The sequence below is a fragment of the Amblyomma maculatum genome, chromosome 10 (genome assembly GCF_055883805.1).
Source record: "Amblyomma maculatum isolate TAMU_Amacu chromosome 10, ASM5588380v1, whole genome shotgun sequence".
In the NCBI taxonomy this organism is placed as follows: Eukaryota; Metazoa; Arthropoda; class Arachnida; order Ixodida; family Ixodidae; genus Amblyomma; species Amblyomma maculatum.
The window spans coordinates 31,725,970-31,740,363 of NC_139353.1; the positions used below are offsets into that span (position 1 = coordinate 31,725,970).

General features: G+C 45.1%; 1 protein-coding gene across 1 annotated transcript in view; it reads right to left on the minus strand.

The window, feature by feature from the left end:
• The window catches only part of LOC146176065 (5'-3' exoribonuclease 2-like), a 92,162-nt gene that overhangs the window by 50,527 nt on the left and 27,241 nt on the right, over positions 1-14,394 (minus strand). The window contains exons 18-27 of the mRNA XM_084582389.1: positions 9,605-9,693; positions 9,435-9,519; positions 9,281-9,331; positions 8,735-8,842; positions 7,389-7,478; positions 5,842-5,914; positions 4,735-4,818; positions 4,539-4,642; positions 1,362-1,441; positions 451-507 (exon numbers count right to left, since the gene is read on the minus strand). Of these exons, the coding sequence (XP_084438515.1) occupies positions 451-507; positions 1,362-1,441; positions 4,539-4,642; positions 4,735-4,818; positions 5,842-5,914; positions 7,389-7,478; positions 8,735-8,842; positions 9,281-9,331; positions 9,435-9,519; positions 9,605-9,693 (821 nt within the window). The remainder of the gene's footprint in view (positions 1-450; positions 508-1,361; positions 1,442-4,538; positions 4,643-4,734; positions 4,819-5,841; positions 5,915-7,388; positions 7,479-8,734; positions 8,843-9,280; positions 9,332-9,434; positions 9,520-9,604; positions 9,694-14,394) is intronic.

A 14,394-nucleotide genomic window follows, 5' to 3' on the forward strand; every position in this document is an offset into this window, starting at 1 on the left:
ACTACTCTAACTGCCCCTTGTTGTTCGATCAGCACACACCATGAGATGACAGATATAAGCAGTATAAGATGTAGACATCAAAATATTATGTTTCAGCTGGCTAAGGCTACGTCCTAGTAAGAAAAACAGAGCCCCGATGGGAATGCAATTTGCAGCTCTCGCTACCAAACAGCACTGAAACCCTAAAGGAAGTGTAACTACTAGCAAAAGCGTGTCATCACTTTCGTCTGTGTGTCCCTTTTTCTTTCCTTCATCTGTTCGAACCAGTCTACTCAAAATGAACAATTAAAAACTAATTCAATTTTCAATCTTCCTATAGATGGGAAGAGATAACTCGCACTCCATTCAAAGACCTCCTCCACTCCCTGCAAAATGGCTTGTCACTTCGGAAGGAAGAGGTTGCTAAAATTTCTGAAAGTACAATTGAAGGAGTGAGTCGAGTACACCTACCAGACAACCATATTTCCAGGAACATCTTCCAGGCCTCGAATAACAGAACGCACGTCGCTGAAAGTAAAAAAAAATAGAAAAAGAAAGAAAAATGAAAGAATTCCCTCACAATTAGTCTTTATTTGAGTACACCATCAAATCTGACATACCCTGCTAATACAAATTCAGATAACTTATTAGTGATTACAAAAGTATTACGAAAAGAAAAAAGAAGCGCTGCCACCACTTCTTTATGCAAAATTGCACTACAAGCCAAGCATCTCAATGATAGCACCAGAGATTTTAGGAACAAAATGAAATATGTTACCAAAATTTGAAAACACATTTATTGCCTTCTTTTTTTTTTCATTGATGTTAAAGGCTGATGATGTTTGAACATGCAAAATCATCAATCAGCGGGCTGCTACAACACTGCAAGCACTTAGTGGAAAATCACCGGAGCCCTCCACTGGCCACACGGTTTGTTGCACATCAAAGGCCCACTCCTCGTTGAGTTTCACAGGGCTACAAAAACACAAAAGAGGCCGACTCAATTACCAGCCCATCAGTGTCACTGCAAAAGGAGCATTAATCAGTGCTGTGCTGAAAACGCACCCTCCTCACACAGCGTTAAGCACACAAACACCAACGATAGTAAATGCTTAGTTTAGTTTATGATGCTTAACGTCCCAAAGCGACTAAGGCTATGAGAGATGCCTTAATAGAGGGCTCCGGAAATTTTGACACCCTGGAATTCTTTAACGTGCATTGACACCGCACAGCACACGATAAAAGACAGCAGTAAACGACACGAACTGCAAGTCAGAGAACACATTTGTGAGTTCCGGTTTCAACAAGACAGAGGGGTAGCCAATGTCAGGAAACCACACGCGAAACAACTGCACAAGAAGCAAGAGTAAACGTCCACTTACTCTCCTGGTCCAACTGCATTGTGACTTAGCAAAATTTTGCCACCAACTCCGCCAAAGTACTTGGGCTCCAAGTCAAACTCCTGAAAAAAAACGCCCAATGTCACCTTTATGTCACTCCAGCCTGCTAAGTTATTTATGTCAAAAATATGTAAAGGAAGAGACGTCTTGAATACATTACATTTTCATTTTTTGTTTCTCTAATGATCAACTGTTCCTCACCTGAAACAGCCATCTCAACCTATTCCAAACCTAATACAACGCATGTCTTCCCTTCATCCTTAGCAGTCATGCATACCTGATGACTGATGTTTACGTTTGTTTGGCTATATTTGACATATTTACGTCTAACAATATTATGACTGTTACTAATGCTTCCAATAAGGTGCAAGAAATCCTCACAAAATCGATAAAAATATTTTTTGAGCAACTCTACTCTAGTGTTACCTAACACAGCATGAAATCCTTGAAGAATAGCTCTTAAATAGTTCTGCCCATAATGTTTTCGCATCTGCAGCTATAAATGTATAACTGGGAAGAACTTTTCAATGCCATACCAACAATGTCCTGCAGACTGTATCCAGTTTTAACAACTTTTATTTGAAGTAACAGGCAAATCCTGTATACACACTTAATTATTGTTTAATAAAAATAACAAATGGCAATACAAGTCATAAAAAGCCACCATTATAAGTGAAGAAACCACAGCCAACATCACTCTGGCAGTAACTACCATACTTGTCAACAAATGTCCCTTTGGCTACTTTTCAAATTAGAAAATCCTAAGTAGATTCTCTTTAGTCATCAATGGTAAAACCTACCGTAAAAACCCGCGTATAATACGAACCCGAATATAATACGAGGTGAAATTCTGGAGACGCGAAATGGAAAAAAAAGTTTTTACCGCATATAATACGAGAGAGAAAAAAACAAGACATTTATTGAAATCGGACCTCACACTTCAATCACTTTCATCTTCAGCAGCGCTTTCCTCGGAAATTTCTTTGTCGGACAAATCATCCCACAGGTACTCATCTTCTGTGCCATCGAGGGCGTTTGAGATGCCGCACTTCTTAAACGAACGGCGCACAAGCTCCTCTGGGATGCTTGCCCACGCGTCCACAATCCATTCGCACAGCGTGGCTGGCGATGCTCGCTTCAGCCGCCCGGCCGGCGTCACTGCAGGCTCACCTGACCGCATCCATTCCGCGTAGCATCGCTTGACTGCGTCCTTGAAGGGTTTGTTGACACAAACGTCGAGAGGCTGAAGTTGTGAGGTCATCCCACCCGGAATCACAACAAGTTCTGTGCGGCAGTCGCTTAGCAGCCTCTTCACCGAGTCGGCCAAATGGCAACGAAACGCGTCCAGCACGAGGATGGATGGAAAGGACAACAGTGCACCGGGCCGTTTGCACCACACTGACTTCACCCAGTCGAGGACAAGATCCTCGTTCATCCAACCTTTTTCATGGCATCTCACGATGACATTCTTCGGCAGCTCCTCACCTTTCGGCATTGTCTTGCGCTTGAAGATGACATAGGGCGGGAGCTTGCGGCCGTCTGCCGTGCACGATAGCATGACTGAGTAGACCGGATACAAACTTGTTTAGAGCCCTTCTTATGGACGGTGAGGGGCGATGGCATGTCCAGGTAAACCGGCGTCTGGTCAGCATTGCCTATTTGCCCCAGCTGAAAGTTTTTGGTCTTTCGCAAAGAAATCACGTGGCGCTGAAAAGCCACCAGCAGCTCTTCGAAGGATTCGGGCAGCTTTTGTGAAATCGAGGTTCGCCGGCGTAGCGAGAATCCAGCACGGCACATATAGCGATGTATCCAGTGCTTGCTTGCTTTGAAGGCGGAGCTCGGAATTCCCTTTTTCCTTGCAAGCTCCCTAGCTTTTGCCTGCATAAGCTCTACGCTCACAGCTAGATGCGATGCTCGCTGTTCTCGTACGAACTCCGTCAGAGCGAGTTCAATTTCCGGGAATGCGCCATTCTTTGGCCCGCGAAAGCTTCTTCGCATTCCCTTGCACGCGAAAAGGGCTTCTTTCTGTCGTCGCCATCCGCGAATGCTTCCCTCGGTGACGCCAAACTGCCTCCCGGCCGCACTGTTGCCGATGTTTTCAGCAACTAAAATCACCTTTCTCTTAAAAGCAGCCGAGTACTTGTTTCCGAGACCCTGGCATCTTGCTCGTTCACTTAAAGAAAAAAGCGTGCACTTTTTCGCGAACCGTGGTTTGCACGAGAGCACATGCGCTGATGCTGTGCGCACTCGACGACCCAACAACGAAGAGACGACACCTCGACGTCGTGGCCACTGCGGGGTGCGGCCACGTTAGGGCAACGAAGCCAAGCCGTAGCCGCACATCGATAACAAAGCCAAGCCGTAGCCACGCGGCAACGAAACCAAAACTTCTCGCAAAACTTTGACATTTTGGTTGGGATCCGCAAATAATACGAGGCGGAAATTTGGAACGCTGAAAGTTGGAAAAAAAACTCGTATTATACGCGGGTTTTTACGGTAATCTTCCTACATGTATAGCCTAATGGTCATGGACACAATATACAGACTTTGTGCTACAACGTGTTATTGCAGGCATAGCTTATAAGTTATAGCAGCGTACCACTGCGCCGCCACTGGTGCGACAAGGTTATGAATGCTTGTTCCCTTTGTACATGTATTTGATTCATATTTGATTCGGCTTTCACTTCCACTATTCATATCAGATTCAGTACCGAATCTACACTATTCATATCCAATTTAGTTTAGAAAACACACTATTCATACACCTATAGAAAACTCTAGTACCTCTTAATTCGCTTTTGATTTTATGACGGTTTTGTAACGAAGTCGTTCAGTTTCTGCCCGCAGGCTTTATCAAATCTTTGTGAAAGCAAGTAACAATTTCAAGTGCATAAGTCTATGACTGGTCTCAACTTACTGCCGATGCAATTAAGGCAGAAATGCCTGTTGATGCCCACGCGGCAGTTTGGCACCCAAAATGCTGAATTAAATCAATCAAAGACAAATATTGAATAATTTATTTTGTTTATCAACTAAATTAATTTTTATTTGATTAATTTGATTAAATAATTTGATTAATTAATAGTTCTAAGAGGGATGTCCCCCCTTAAAACCATCGAACCATCTGGAGTGAATGAAAAGTCGAGATGGTTGACTCACTCTGTTGTAGTCTTTGCAGGCTTCGTACAGACCCAAAAGGTAGCTGTAACCGCGGTGTCCCTTGCGGACATAGAAGACGTCATCCCCTCGCGAGTTGCGTTTCACTGCGCAGCACAAATACAGGAGTGCAGTCAGACTGTGTAATGTTGCGCACGAACGCCGGCTGCGTGCATGAAATGCGGCGGCCACAACTCACTTTCATCCTCCGAGAGCAGAGGGTAGACTGTCTGCACCGTTTCCAGGAGCCGCTTCTCGTCAACGAACGGTAGCAAGGCCACACCTGTAAGAAAGAACCAATTTAGCACAAAGGTAGAAAGAAATGACGAAAACAGCTACATAAAGTCAAAGCAAATTGAACAAGGGTTGAAGGGGAGCCTCAGACTGCAAAGCTTGCGAAATGGTGGCCCCCCCCCCCTCCCCCCTTCAACTATCGTTCAGTTTTCTTTAAGAATACAGTGCAAAGAGCTTATCAAGCTCAAGAAAGTGGTGCTACAATGCATGCACCCTAATCTCCCTACCATGAAATTCTGTTAACTACAACCTTCCTAGTCTAGAGGATAAAATCAGGCTTTAGAAGCAATCAACCCCACATCAAAAGCTTTTAATCATTTTCACATGTCACTCCACATCCTTGAATGAACAGAGTTGGTGCAAAGTGCTTGTTGGAAGTATCTGGTAAAATTCGTGTCACAAATTACAGGAACACAGAAAACTTTACTAACTGTCCCAAATTTCCAATAAACCAATTCCAAACTACTCAGGTCTTTGAACGCACAAGCTTGAACTGTGGAAGCAGTCATGACCCCAGCAAATAAACAACAGAAAGCTGAAGCATAAATTCACTTAGAAACTGTAAATAATAAAAAAAAAAAATAGAGAGAAGAGAAAGGATACAGTCAAACTTTATAAGGCTCCTTCCAAAGTTGACCCCCCAACATGCAAACTTTGCAGTCAAACCTTTCTCATGGCACATTTTATGAGACAGCTCAGGACCAAAAGTAAGACAACTGCTAAAATTAGCAATAGAAAATTTTTCCAATTTTTCCCTTTATTTGGATGTGACTAGCAGGTTCTAGGCAGCAGGTTTCAGACTAGCTAATTATAGTCCCTCACATACAAAGCATGGACAACTGCACCAACACTAAAGACTTAGCGACAGAAGATCCCCTGCACTTTGGTCAATGTCCGTGCTATAAAATAACCTCGTTGGCACCACTTAAGCAAGATATCGAACCACAGAGAAGGACAGAACAACTAGCCACAAAGAAATGAAGGAAGTGTCAGGGGTTACAAAGCACCTCACCTTGCCAGGCATACTTTTTGCCATTCAGGTCGACCTTAAAGTCAGTCGGGTAGAAGTCGATGATGGGCGAGTCCTGAGAGAGCAAGGCACGCAAAATTTTGTCACTGCTGCCAGCGCTTGGGAGAGACAGGGAGGAGGGAAGAAGACCAACAGCACATCAACTACCAAATACAAAATGTAGCACCCCTTTGCCCCTCCAAACAGAACAAACAAACAGAAAAGTATAAAATCCACCCATCCATCCTCCACCATATTAACGCAGGTCAGTACAAAGGGCTGAAGTTTTGCGACATCACCCTGAAGCAAGTGGCCAGCGATGTCACCGCAATGCCATTACATGGTGTGTACACTGTCGAAAGCGTGGATGTAAATGTAACGCGAAATTTATGACGACCTCCAAAGGCTCCAAGGGTAAGTTCTACATGTACAGTGTATTTTTTTAGCTTTCTTTTATGAAAAATGGTAGCCAATGCAATGCTCTCATTCCCTGCGCAGAAAACGACTCAATGAAACTTACACTTGAACTATTATTGCTACATGTCGATGTGGTTTCATATACCAGAGGTGTTCTTTTTTCGGTATACGTGAATATTTGCTCTTGCTGAAGGAAAAGAAACTGCTGAGTCAACGGCCAAGCCACTGTATCTAGTTTATGCCTCGCATTTGCCATATATTAGACTAATACAGGCAGCACATCTGATAGTTTCGTAACTCATTTTATCATTTTAATTAATTCAACTAGTATTTCACAGTACATCTCTGCATGCTAGACAAGCCTGGCAGTCTTCCTAGCCAAAGCTTTCCCTACCTGTTCAAGAACCATCCCTTCCATCCACACAACCCTACATTAATTGGTTCACAGGGAAGGGAAAGACGCAGTATCTGTCACACTTTATTCTGTGGACACCTGAACCGCTGCTGTAAGGAAAAGGAAGAAGGTGGGAATGAAAGTGGAAAGAGAGAAAGAGGAGCCGTAGTGGAGGGCTACGGAGTAATTTCGACTTGAAAAGGCATTTAAGAGACCCCGAAGGCAACTCGATCCAATTCCTGTTTGACCCTACACGCCTACACTGATGTCTGTTCAGCAGCCAAATGTGCATTCAGTACTGACAGTACTGGGAACAATTTCCTTCACCAGCGAATTACACGCCATATAAGCAGTGAAAAGAACATAATGATCATATGGAAGCGAACGGCAGTGTGGCATGGCTTCGGAGATCCGTGCACACAAAAACTGTCTCGGCCTCCCCACAAAAAAGCCAACGGCAATGACACTCTGGGATTCATTTTCGGACCTCTCTAGCTTATAACAGAGGTCTTTTTTGAGCGAATCTTTCGACATAGACTAAAATCATTTTGCCCTCGGCATCCCTTTCAAAGTCTTATTGCTTTTATACGAAAAAAAGAACATAATAAAAAGTGGGTGCACATGCTTGTGAGGAAATAATCAGAGACGAGCTTTTCCTCTCCATGACAGCTGCAGCTCGTCACAAGACGCTCCCCACTCCCTGAGAACACAAAGAGGCTCAAACAAGGAGGTCACCCACCGGGTCGTCCATGAGATCCGCCCATGGCGTGGGCAAGTGCTGCTTACTGGCCGCCGGAAACACGCTCATCAGCTGCTCCATGGGCTTGAACTGGCAACGAAAACAGAAGAAAAAGAAACTACAGCTCAGGAACGCCTTATATCTAGAGAATGCCCATTCCTAAAGTAGAGGGTTTAGATGGCATCACATTGTAGTGGAGGGCTCCGGAAACTGCAACCTCCTAGGGTTTTTTAACGTGCACTCACATCGCACAATACATGGGCGCGTTGCTTTTTTGCCCCTTTTTTTCCAAGCCACTGCATATTCTCATTATGTAACTATTCATGCACAGTTTATTTTTACCTGTAAGTTGAATGCCTTGGTTTTCTTTTTTTTTTTTTTTTGCAGTCAGCTGGCATCAAAAAATTCATGCTTTGTACGTCACTCTTTCGACAAACTTACGCCATTGGAAGGGTTCGAAATGAAAATAAACACCTTCCAAATGGCTGCTCTACAGTAGAGCCCCCATCATATCAGACCCGGATATTTGGAATTCCAGGCTATATCGAATGCACAGATCATTCACTTATAGAAGTATGGGAAAGTCATGTAGTATACGGAACTTCAATTTCCCCACGCATCCAATATGCCAAGTAGCACACCATGTACCTGAAAGAGGTACTTTTCCTAACGACAGTCTTCTATCACTTTTTGAATGTGGAAACAGCCTTGACCATCTGCTGGCAGTGCTAGAGCCATGAGATGTGAAGAGGTAACGTCAGATAAGCTCAAGGGTGTGCTCTGGTCCCGTACTCAGTTTGTGTGCCACATCTATGTAATGCTGTGCAGTCAGCCAAACTAAACCCTAGCTGTGGCTCTCACTAGGCATGCTTTGCTGCAGAAGCTGCTGCACAAGGCAGCAGTACCTCCAAGTTTAAAGCTTAATGAGTGACGTCTATTCATAGTGCGCTGGCAACAAGATTAGGCATCTTGCAATAGGCAGCAGCTAGTTAAGAAGGTGCCGTCAACTGCAGCTTCGATGCAAAGCAGGGCAGGTAGGAAAATGTCTGGTAAGCAGTGCACTGTCAGCACGCCAGCGGGCGGCATGGCGCTGTATGAAGCTCATCGCTAGAGTGGCCGCATTGCAGATAAGCCTATATATGTACTGCTATTTCTCATACAGTGAAGTGTATCATTCTGGGAATCCCCTTCAGGTCCTGCATACCCTGGACCCAAATGAAAGTCTGCAGTATTGTGCGAATAAAAATATTACATAACCGGGTCCAACTCTAGTCTCATAGGGAAACACTTTCCGACACTGATTTCACAAGCCCTATCAGATTACCATAATGAATGCAAGCCCTTACAGGTTGAGTTCCTCGTTCGAACTCAATCTTCAGGTCTCCAACATTGATGAAATCTGACGCAAACGGTGCGTAGTGGTAGGGGAAGAACCACTTCCAGGATGCACAGCCCTGCAGAAAAGGGACAGTCAGAAAAAAAAAGTAGATAGAAAGAGGTCTCAAGAAGTAACTCATTCAACCACAAAACTGTACTAAAATCAAACTGGGCTCTGTGGAACCTTTGAATATCTAGACTGCATGGTCTGCTTTGCCAAGCACCTAGCCCATCCATGCATTAGATGTCATGTTGCTATACTGTAACTGTTTACAGGACATGTGAGGCTCCTCAAAACATTTTTGAAAAGTGATGGATCCTAAACCCCCCTTCCCCCTTACTAAAGAAGCTGGAAACTCGAAAAATGACGACTCTCAAGGGGACTATGTTACTTGAGTGCTTAAGCAGGAATAATTCCTCTCCAAATTTTGCTAGGATATTTAGGGCCCACAACAAAACCATTGCCACACTGTTCAGGTTAATTCCTATGACAGATTATGCAAAAATAAACTTGCCTGATAGTAGTAGCGAAGAACCCAGCAGAGCCCCTCAACATAAGCAGCCGCCTGCATCAACAACCAAAGGTCATCTCTCCACAGCCATCACGGACAGAAAAAGCCCAGCTCTCAAAAACCTGGCCGACAACAAAAGTGCAAATACTACACTCACCACATCATGTCGAAACTCAATATTGTCAGGACTGATGTCAAATTTGGACACGTAGTACCGCTCTCGCCAGCCATCCTCCCAGAGACTGCAAACAAGAACACCAGGGTCAGAGCACCGAATACTACACCTGAATGCCACGAAGAACCGCAGCCCAGGAGACCCGCACTCACCGCACTTCATCGTGCGGTTCTTCCTCTTCGTCTGAGCTGTCCCCTTCGTGCTTGCGCTTCTCGCCCCGAACGTCACTGTCGCTGTGGGCCTGGGAAAAAAAAGCCAATAAAAATTTTAAGTCCTAAAACCGCATTCCCACTGTGAGGGCAAGAGGCAGCTAATGCGTACAGTTAAGCCTCTACGTAACGAACTGTTGTGAACTCCTGGATCTTACGAAGTTTTTCAATTCCCCAACCCTGTTCCCACTGAATTGTGTGTACATTACAACCTCGCTGATATCTTCCCGGTTCATACCATTTCCTGTTTCATACGCTCAAAATCACAGGCAGTAGAACATCTTCCACTAATTAAGCTACACAAATTTGTTTCCGGTTAATATGTTCCTGGATAACATGAATTCGCGGTTACTAAATTTGAAATTTCAACAAAATGTGGTCGCATGATATGTTACGTGATCAACCACCGAAGTGCTAATGAGCACTTGAGAAAAAAAGAACTGACTCAAGACGCTTACCCTAAGCAGCCGCTTTCCTGCAGTATTTGAGTGCAAAGGGGCAAAGCATCAAAGAAAGCCACCATACCAGGCACCTGTTTCCGTGGAAACACCTCCTGAGGAGCACATGGTGGGTTTTTTGCGGTGCCTCGGGGGCATAACTATGACTTTTCGCATGCATATGAGCGGGCCGGGTCTGGGGGATGAAGTGTGAGCAAAAATGCGGCAACTGCAAGCAATCGCAATGGCTTCTTCAAGACAGTAACGGGGCGAAGCGTCAAGAAACAACCAAGGAAATGATTCCGGCTCGTCATTACTTTCTAAGAACTGGATTTGTAACAAAATCTCTTCCTCGCTTAGTACACCGTAGATGTGGACTGAACTCTGCGAGAGATACAAAAGGAGCTGTGCATACTGGATGTCTATAAATGCTAATCTACACTTTTATGCAGTGAAAGTCTCAATTCTAAATGCCTTACTACCTCATTCAGTAAAGTTTTCAAAATTAGGCAGTTCAGATCATACGTTTTTTTTCCCGCATGCTTTAAAAATGTATTTGGGAGGTTTTACTAAATTTCAAAACTCCATGTAACGAACATGTCACAACGGTTCACGAATCCGTGGCCCCGACTATATCTTAGCTAGTGCTGAATTACTGGAAATCTAGCAAAACCCTGCAAGTTTCATGACAATATAACACGAAATGACGCGAAAGCGACCAAGGAAATGACGGTGGAGATGGAGGCTGCTGCAGTAGTTGCGCCGCGCCCTCAGCGCAATCACGAACGTTCCATTGCTCCTATAGCTCCGAGTAATTCTAATCGATGGCAAACACTTTCAAGGTGGTTTCCCTTACATTCAATTTTTATTCTGGTTTCCATTCTGCATTATCCTTTCGAGCCTCCACACAAAAACTGGCTACAACGAAAACCTGGACATAACAAAAATCACAGACATTTTACAATTTTCATGACAACCATGTTAAACTGCACATATCGTGCCATTCTCAGGAATGCAGAAACGACATGGAAGCCAAGAGCCACCGACTAACAAAAGAACAGAGAAGACAATCAGTGCAAAATGCAACACTGACATATGCTCCAATTCCAGGCTGGGGTGTATTCCACAAAGTGCATCCGTGTTGTCCAATAGTATCCATGTTGTCCAGTGTTGTCCAAGAGCGTAAGGTACAAAGAGAATTTGCTGCTGCGTCCTTGACTAGTACCCCAGTTAGTACACAAGTACCGTATTTACTCGAATCTAACGCGCCCTCGATTGTAACGCGCACCCGTTTTTCGTGACCCCCACCCCCGAAAAAAAAAAAAGCTCAGATTGTAACGCGCACCCGTTCTCCGCGAAAAAGAGTACCGCGCACCTAACGCTTTCATACAGCAATACAACTTCGTCTCGTTTGGAAAAGCAAAGATTTAATCTCGGTGCACTAAAAAACACACACACAAAAGGAAACGGCTTATCTTGCCAAGATTGTCACTATGCCGGCACAAGGTTCACTCGTCGTCGCTGTCAGACAACTCCTTGTCACTGCTGACGGACCAAAGCATCTCATCCTCGGTGCCGTCCATGGCATTCGATATGCCACATTTTTTAAAGGCCTTGATGACCATGGCAGACGGTATCGTGCACCACGCATCTTTCGCCCATCCATTGAACTCTTGCAGCGAGGCACGCTTCATTCTGTTGCTGGGAGTGAATTCATGGCAGCCACTCACAAGCCATTCGGTGTAGAGCGCCCGAATCCTATCTTTCACTGGCTTGTTCAAGCAAACATCGAGCGGCTGGAGCTGCGATGTCATGCCACCTGGTATCACGACAAGGTCAGTGTTGCACGCAGCGAGCTTGTCCTTGATGCGTTGGTCGAGATGGCACTTGAAAGCGTCGAGCACAAGCATCGCACACAGGCCCAAACTGCCGCCGGGTCTCTTGCGCCAGACGTTATCGATCCAGTCGGCGACCAAGTCCGTTGTCATCCAACCTTTTTCATTGGCGCGCACAATCACGCCACTCGGAAACACGATTCCTTTCGGGAGCGTCTTGCGCCTGAATATGAGATACGGGGGCAGCTTGTGTCCATCCGCGGTGCAACAAAGCATTGCGGTGACGCGTGTTTTTTCGTGGCCGGAAGACAACACGCGCACTTGCTTCGCCCCCTTCTTTTCAACGGTTGTGGTGGCAGGCATGTCAAAGTACAGCGGTGTCTGATCGGCATTTCCAATCTGGCCGAGGTGGTAGCCGTACTTGCGGCGCAAACTTAGAACGAACCGCTGAAAACTGTGCAGCGTTTCTTCGTACTCTTCAGGTAACTTCTGGCATATCCCTGTCCGCCTTCGAAGAGAAAAGCCTTTTCTCTTCATAAAATTAGACAGCCAGCACCTGCTCGCTTTAAAGTCGCTCCGCGTTAGCCCTGTTTGTAGGGCTAGCTGCATCGCCCGGACTTTGAGCAGGTCCGTCGTCACTGGCCGCTGCGCCGCTCGCTGCTCTAGAACATATTCTGCGAGCCGCTCTTCTATTTCGGTGAACCGGCCCTGCTTCGGTCCACTGAAACCTTTTCGTGTAGCCTTGCTGCCGAAAATCTTTTCCTTCTGCTTGCGCCAGTCCCGCACGCATGTCTCCGGAACTCCGAATGCGCGTGATGCGGCCCGATTTCCGTCCGTCTCTGCACACACGATGACTTTCCTTTTAAATGCGGCATCATGATGAACTCGACGAATCTTCGGCACGTCCATACTGGTCGGTCAATCGCAGAAAACGGGTAGGCTAACCAAAGCACATGTACCAAAGCACACGAAGGACGCTACTGCAGCTAGGCATAGACAGCTAGACCAGCTAGTAGGCTCGAAGTGCATACCAGGCGGCCATTTTGAAATGCCGATGGCGATATGATGTCGGAGATTTAGGGTCGTACTCGATTCTAACGCGCACCCAATTTTTGGACACGATATATCGGAAAAAAGGTGCGCGTTAGATTCGAGTAAATACGGTAAGTGGGCCATTACCATCATTCCAGACTAAAAATTATGCTTCCAATACAGTAAAACCTCATTACAAGAGACACTCAAGGGACCCGTAAAAATTGTCTCGTAACCAAAATGCTTACCAACTTGTATGTGTGGCAGTTTAGATTTCCTTATCTAAACTCAGTTCCATATCAGTGTTATGTTTTGTTGCATTATATCGGGAACCAAGAAGGAGTGCCTCCTCTTGACTAGGAAGTCAAAATGTCCCTGTTGTTTTAGCCACTGCCGTCACATTCCTGTGTGACTGAAACAACAGGGACATTTTGACTTCGCAGTCAAGAGGAGGTACTCCTTCTGGACTCCTTCTTGGTTCCTGAAATATTGAAAAATAAACAGGAGACTGATATGGAACAGAATTTAGATAAGGAAATCTAAACTGCCACACATACAAGTTGGTACGAGGAAGCTGTGTTTTATGAGCCCACCTGGGTTAATTGTCTCTTATAAATAGTGAAGAAGTTACATTAGGGACCTGCAAAAGTTGCCCTTAATACATAACAGAGTGTCTCTTGTATCAATGTCTTTTGTATGCAATGTTGTTAACATGGCGAACATAGGAAAACCAACCAAACCATTTTCATGTATCTCTTATAACTGAGTGTCTCTTGTAACCATGTCTCGTGTAACGAGATTGCACAGTACCACTTTTATCCATGACACGGACTTGTTAAGAAAGTAAGCATAATGCAAGCACAGGAAGCAGGCCCATCTGGTACATCCCACTGCATGTCGCAGTAGGCAACTGAGTGACCACAGTAAGCATTAGCAAAGGGACCTTCCCAGGTAAAATGAAATTGAATGGGTTTGAATAAAAAAGGACCCACGAACCGATGGCAATGCTTGGTGCTCTCATTGCTTTTGAGACTACCCCTCTTCTCTGAACGTTGATATTGTCCTGAATACAGTAGGGGTTGAATTTAACTAATACAATCGAACCCGGATATATCGAATTTTGGTTATATCAAACTCACGGAATATCCCCTTGAAAATCCCATGTAAAAGTATAGGAAAGCCGCGTCATATATCGAACTCAATTTCGCTGGTCGTTCGATATATCGAACTCCGCACTACGCACTGGAAAGTGTGCCTTCTCCAAAAACGATCGCATCACTCTTGGCCGTTTGCCGCGTGACGTTTTCAAGCCACACGCGGAAGGAATGAGAGGGGACAGTTCTGGACAGCGCCGCGCCCATTCCCCAAAGGCGCGCGCATCTGCAGTTATCGTTTTCCGCTCGCCAACACATGACGTTTGCAAGCCATG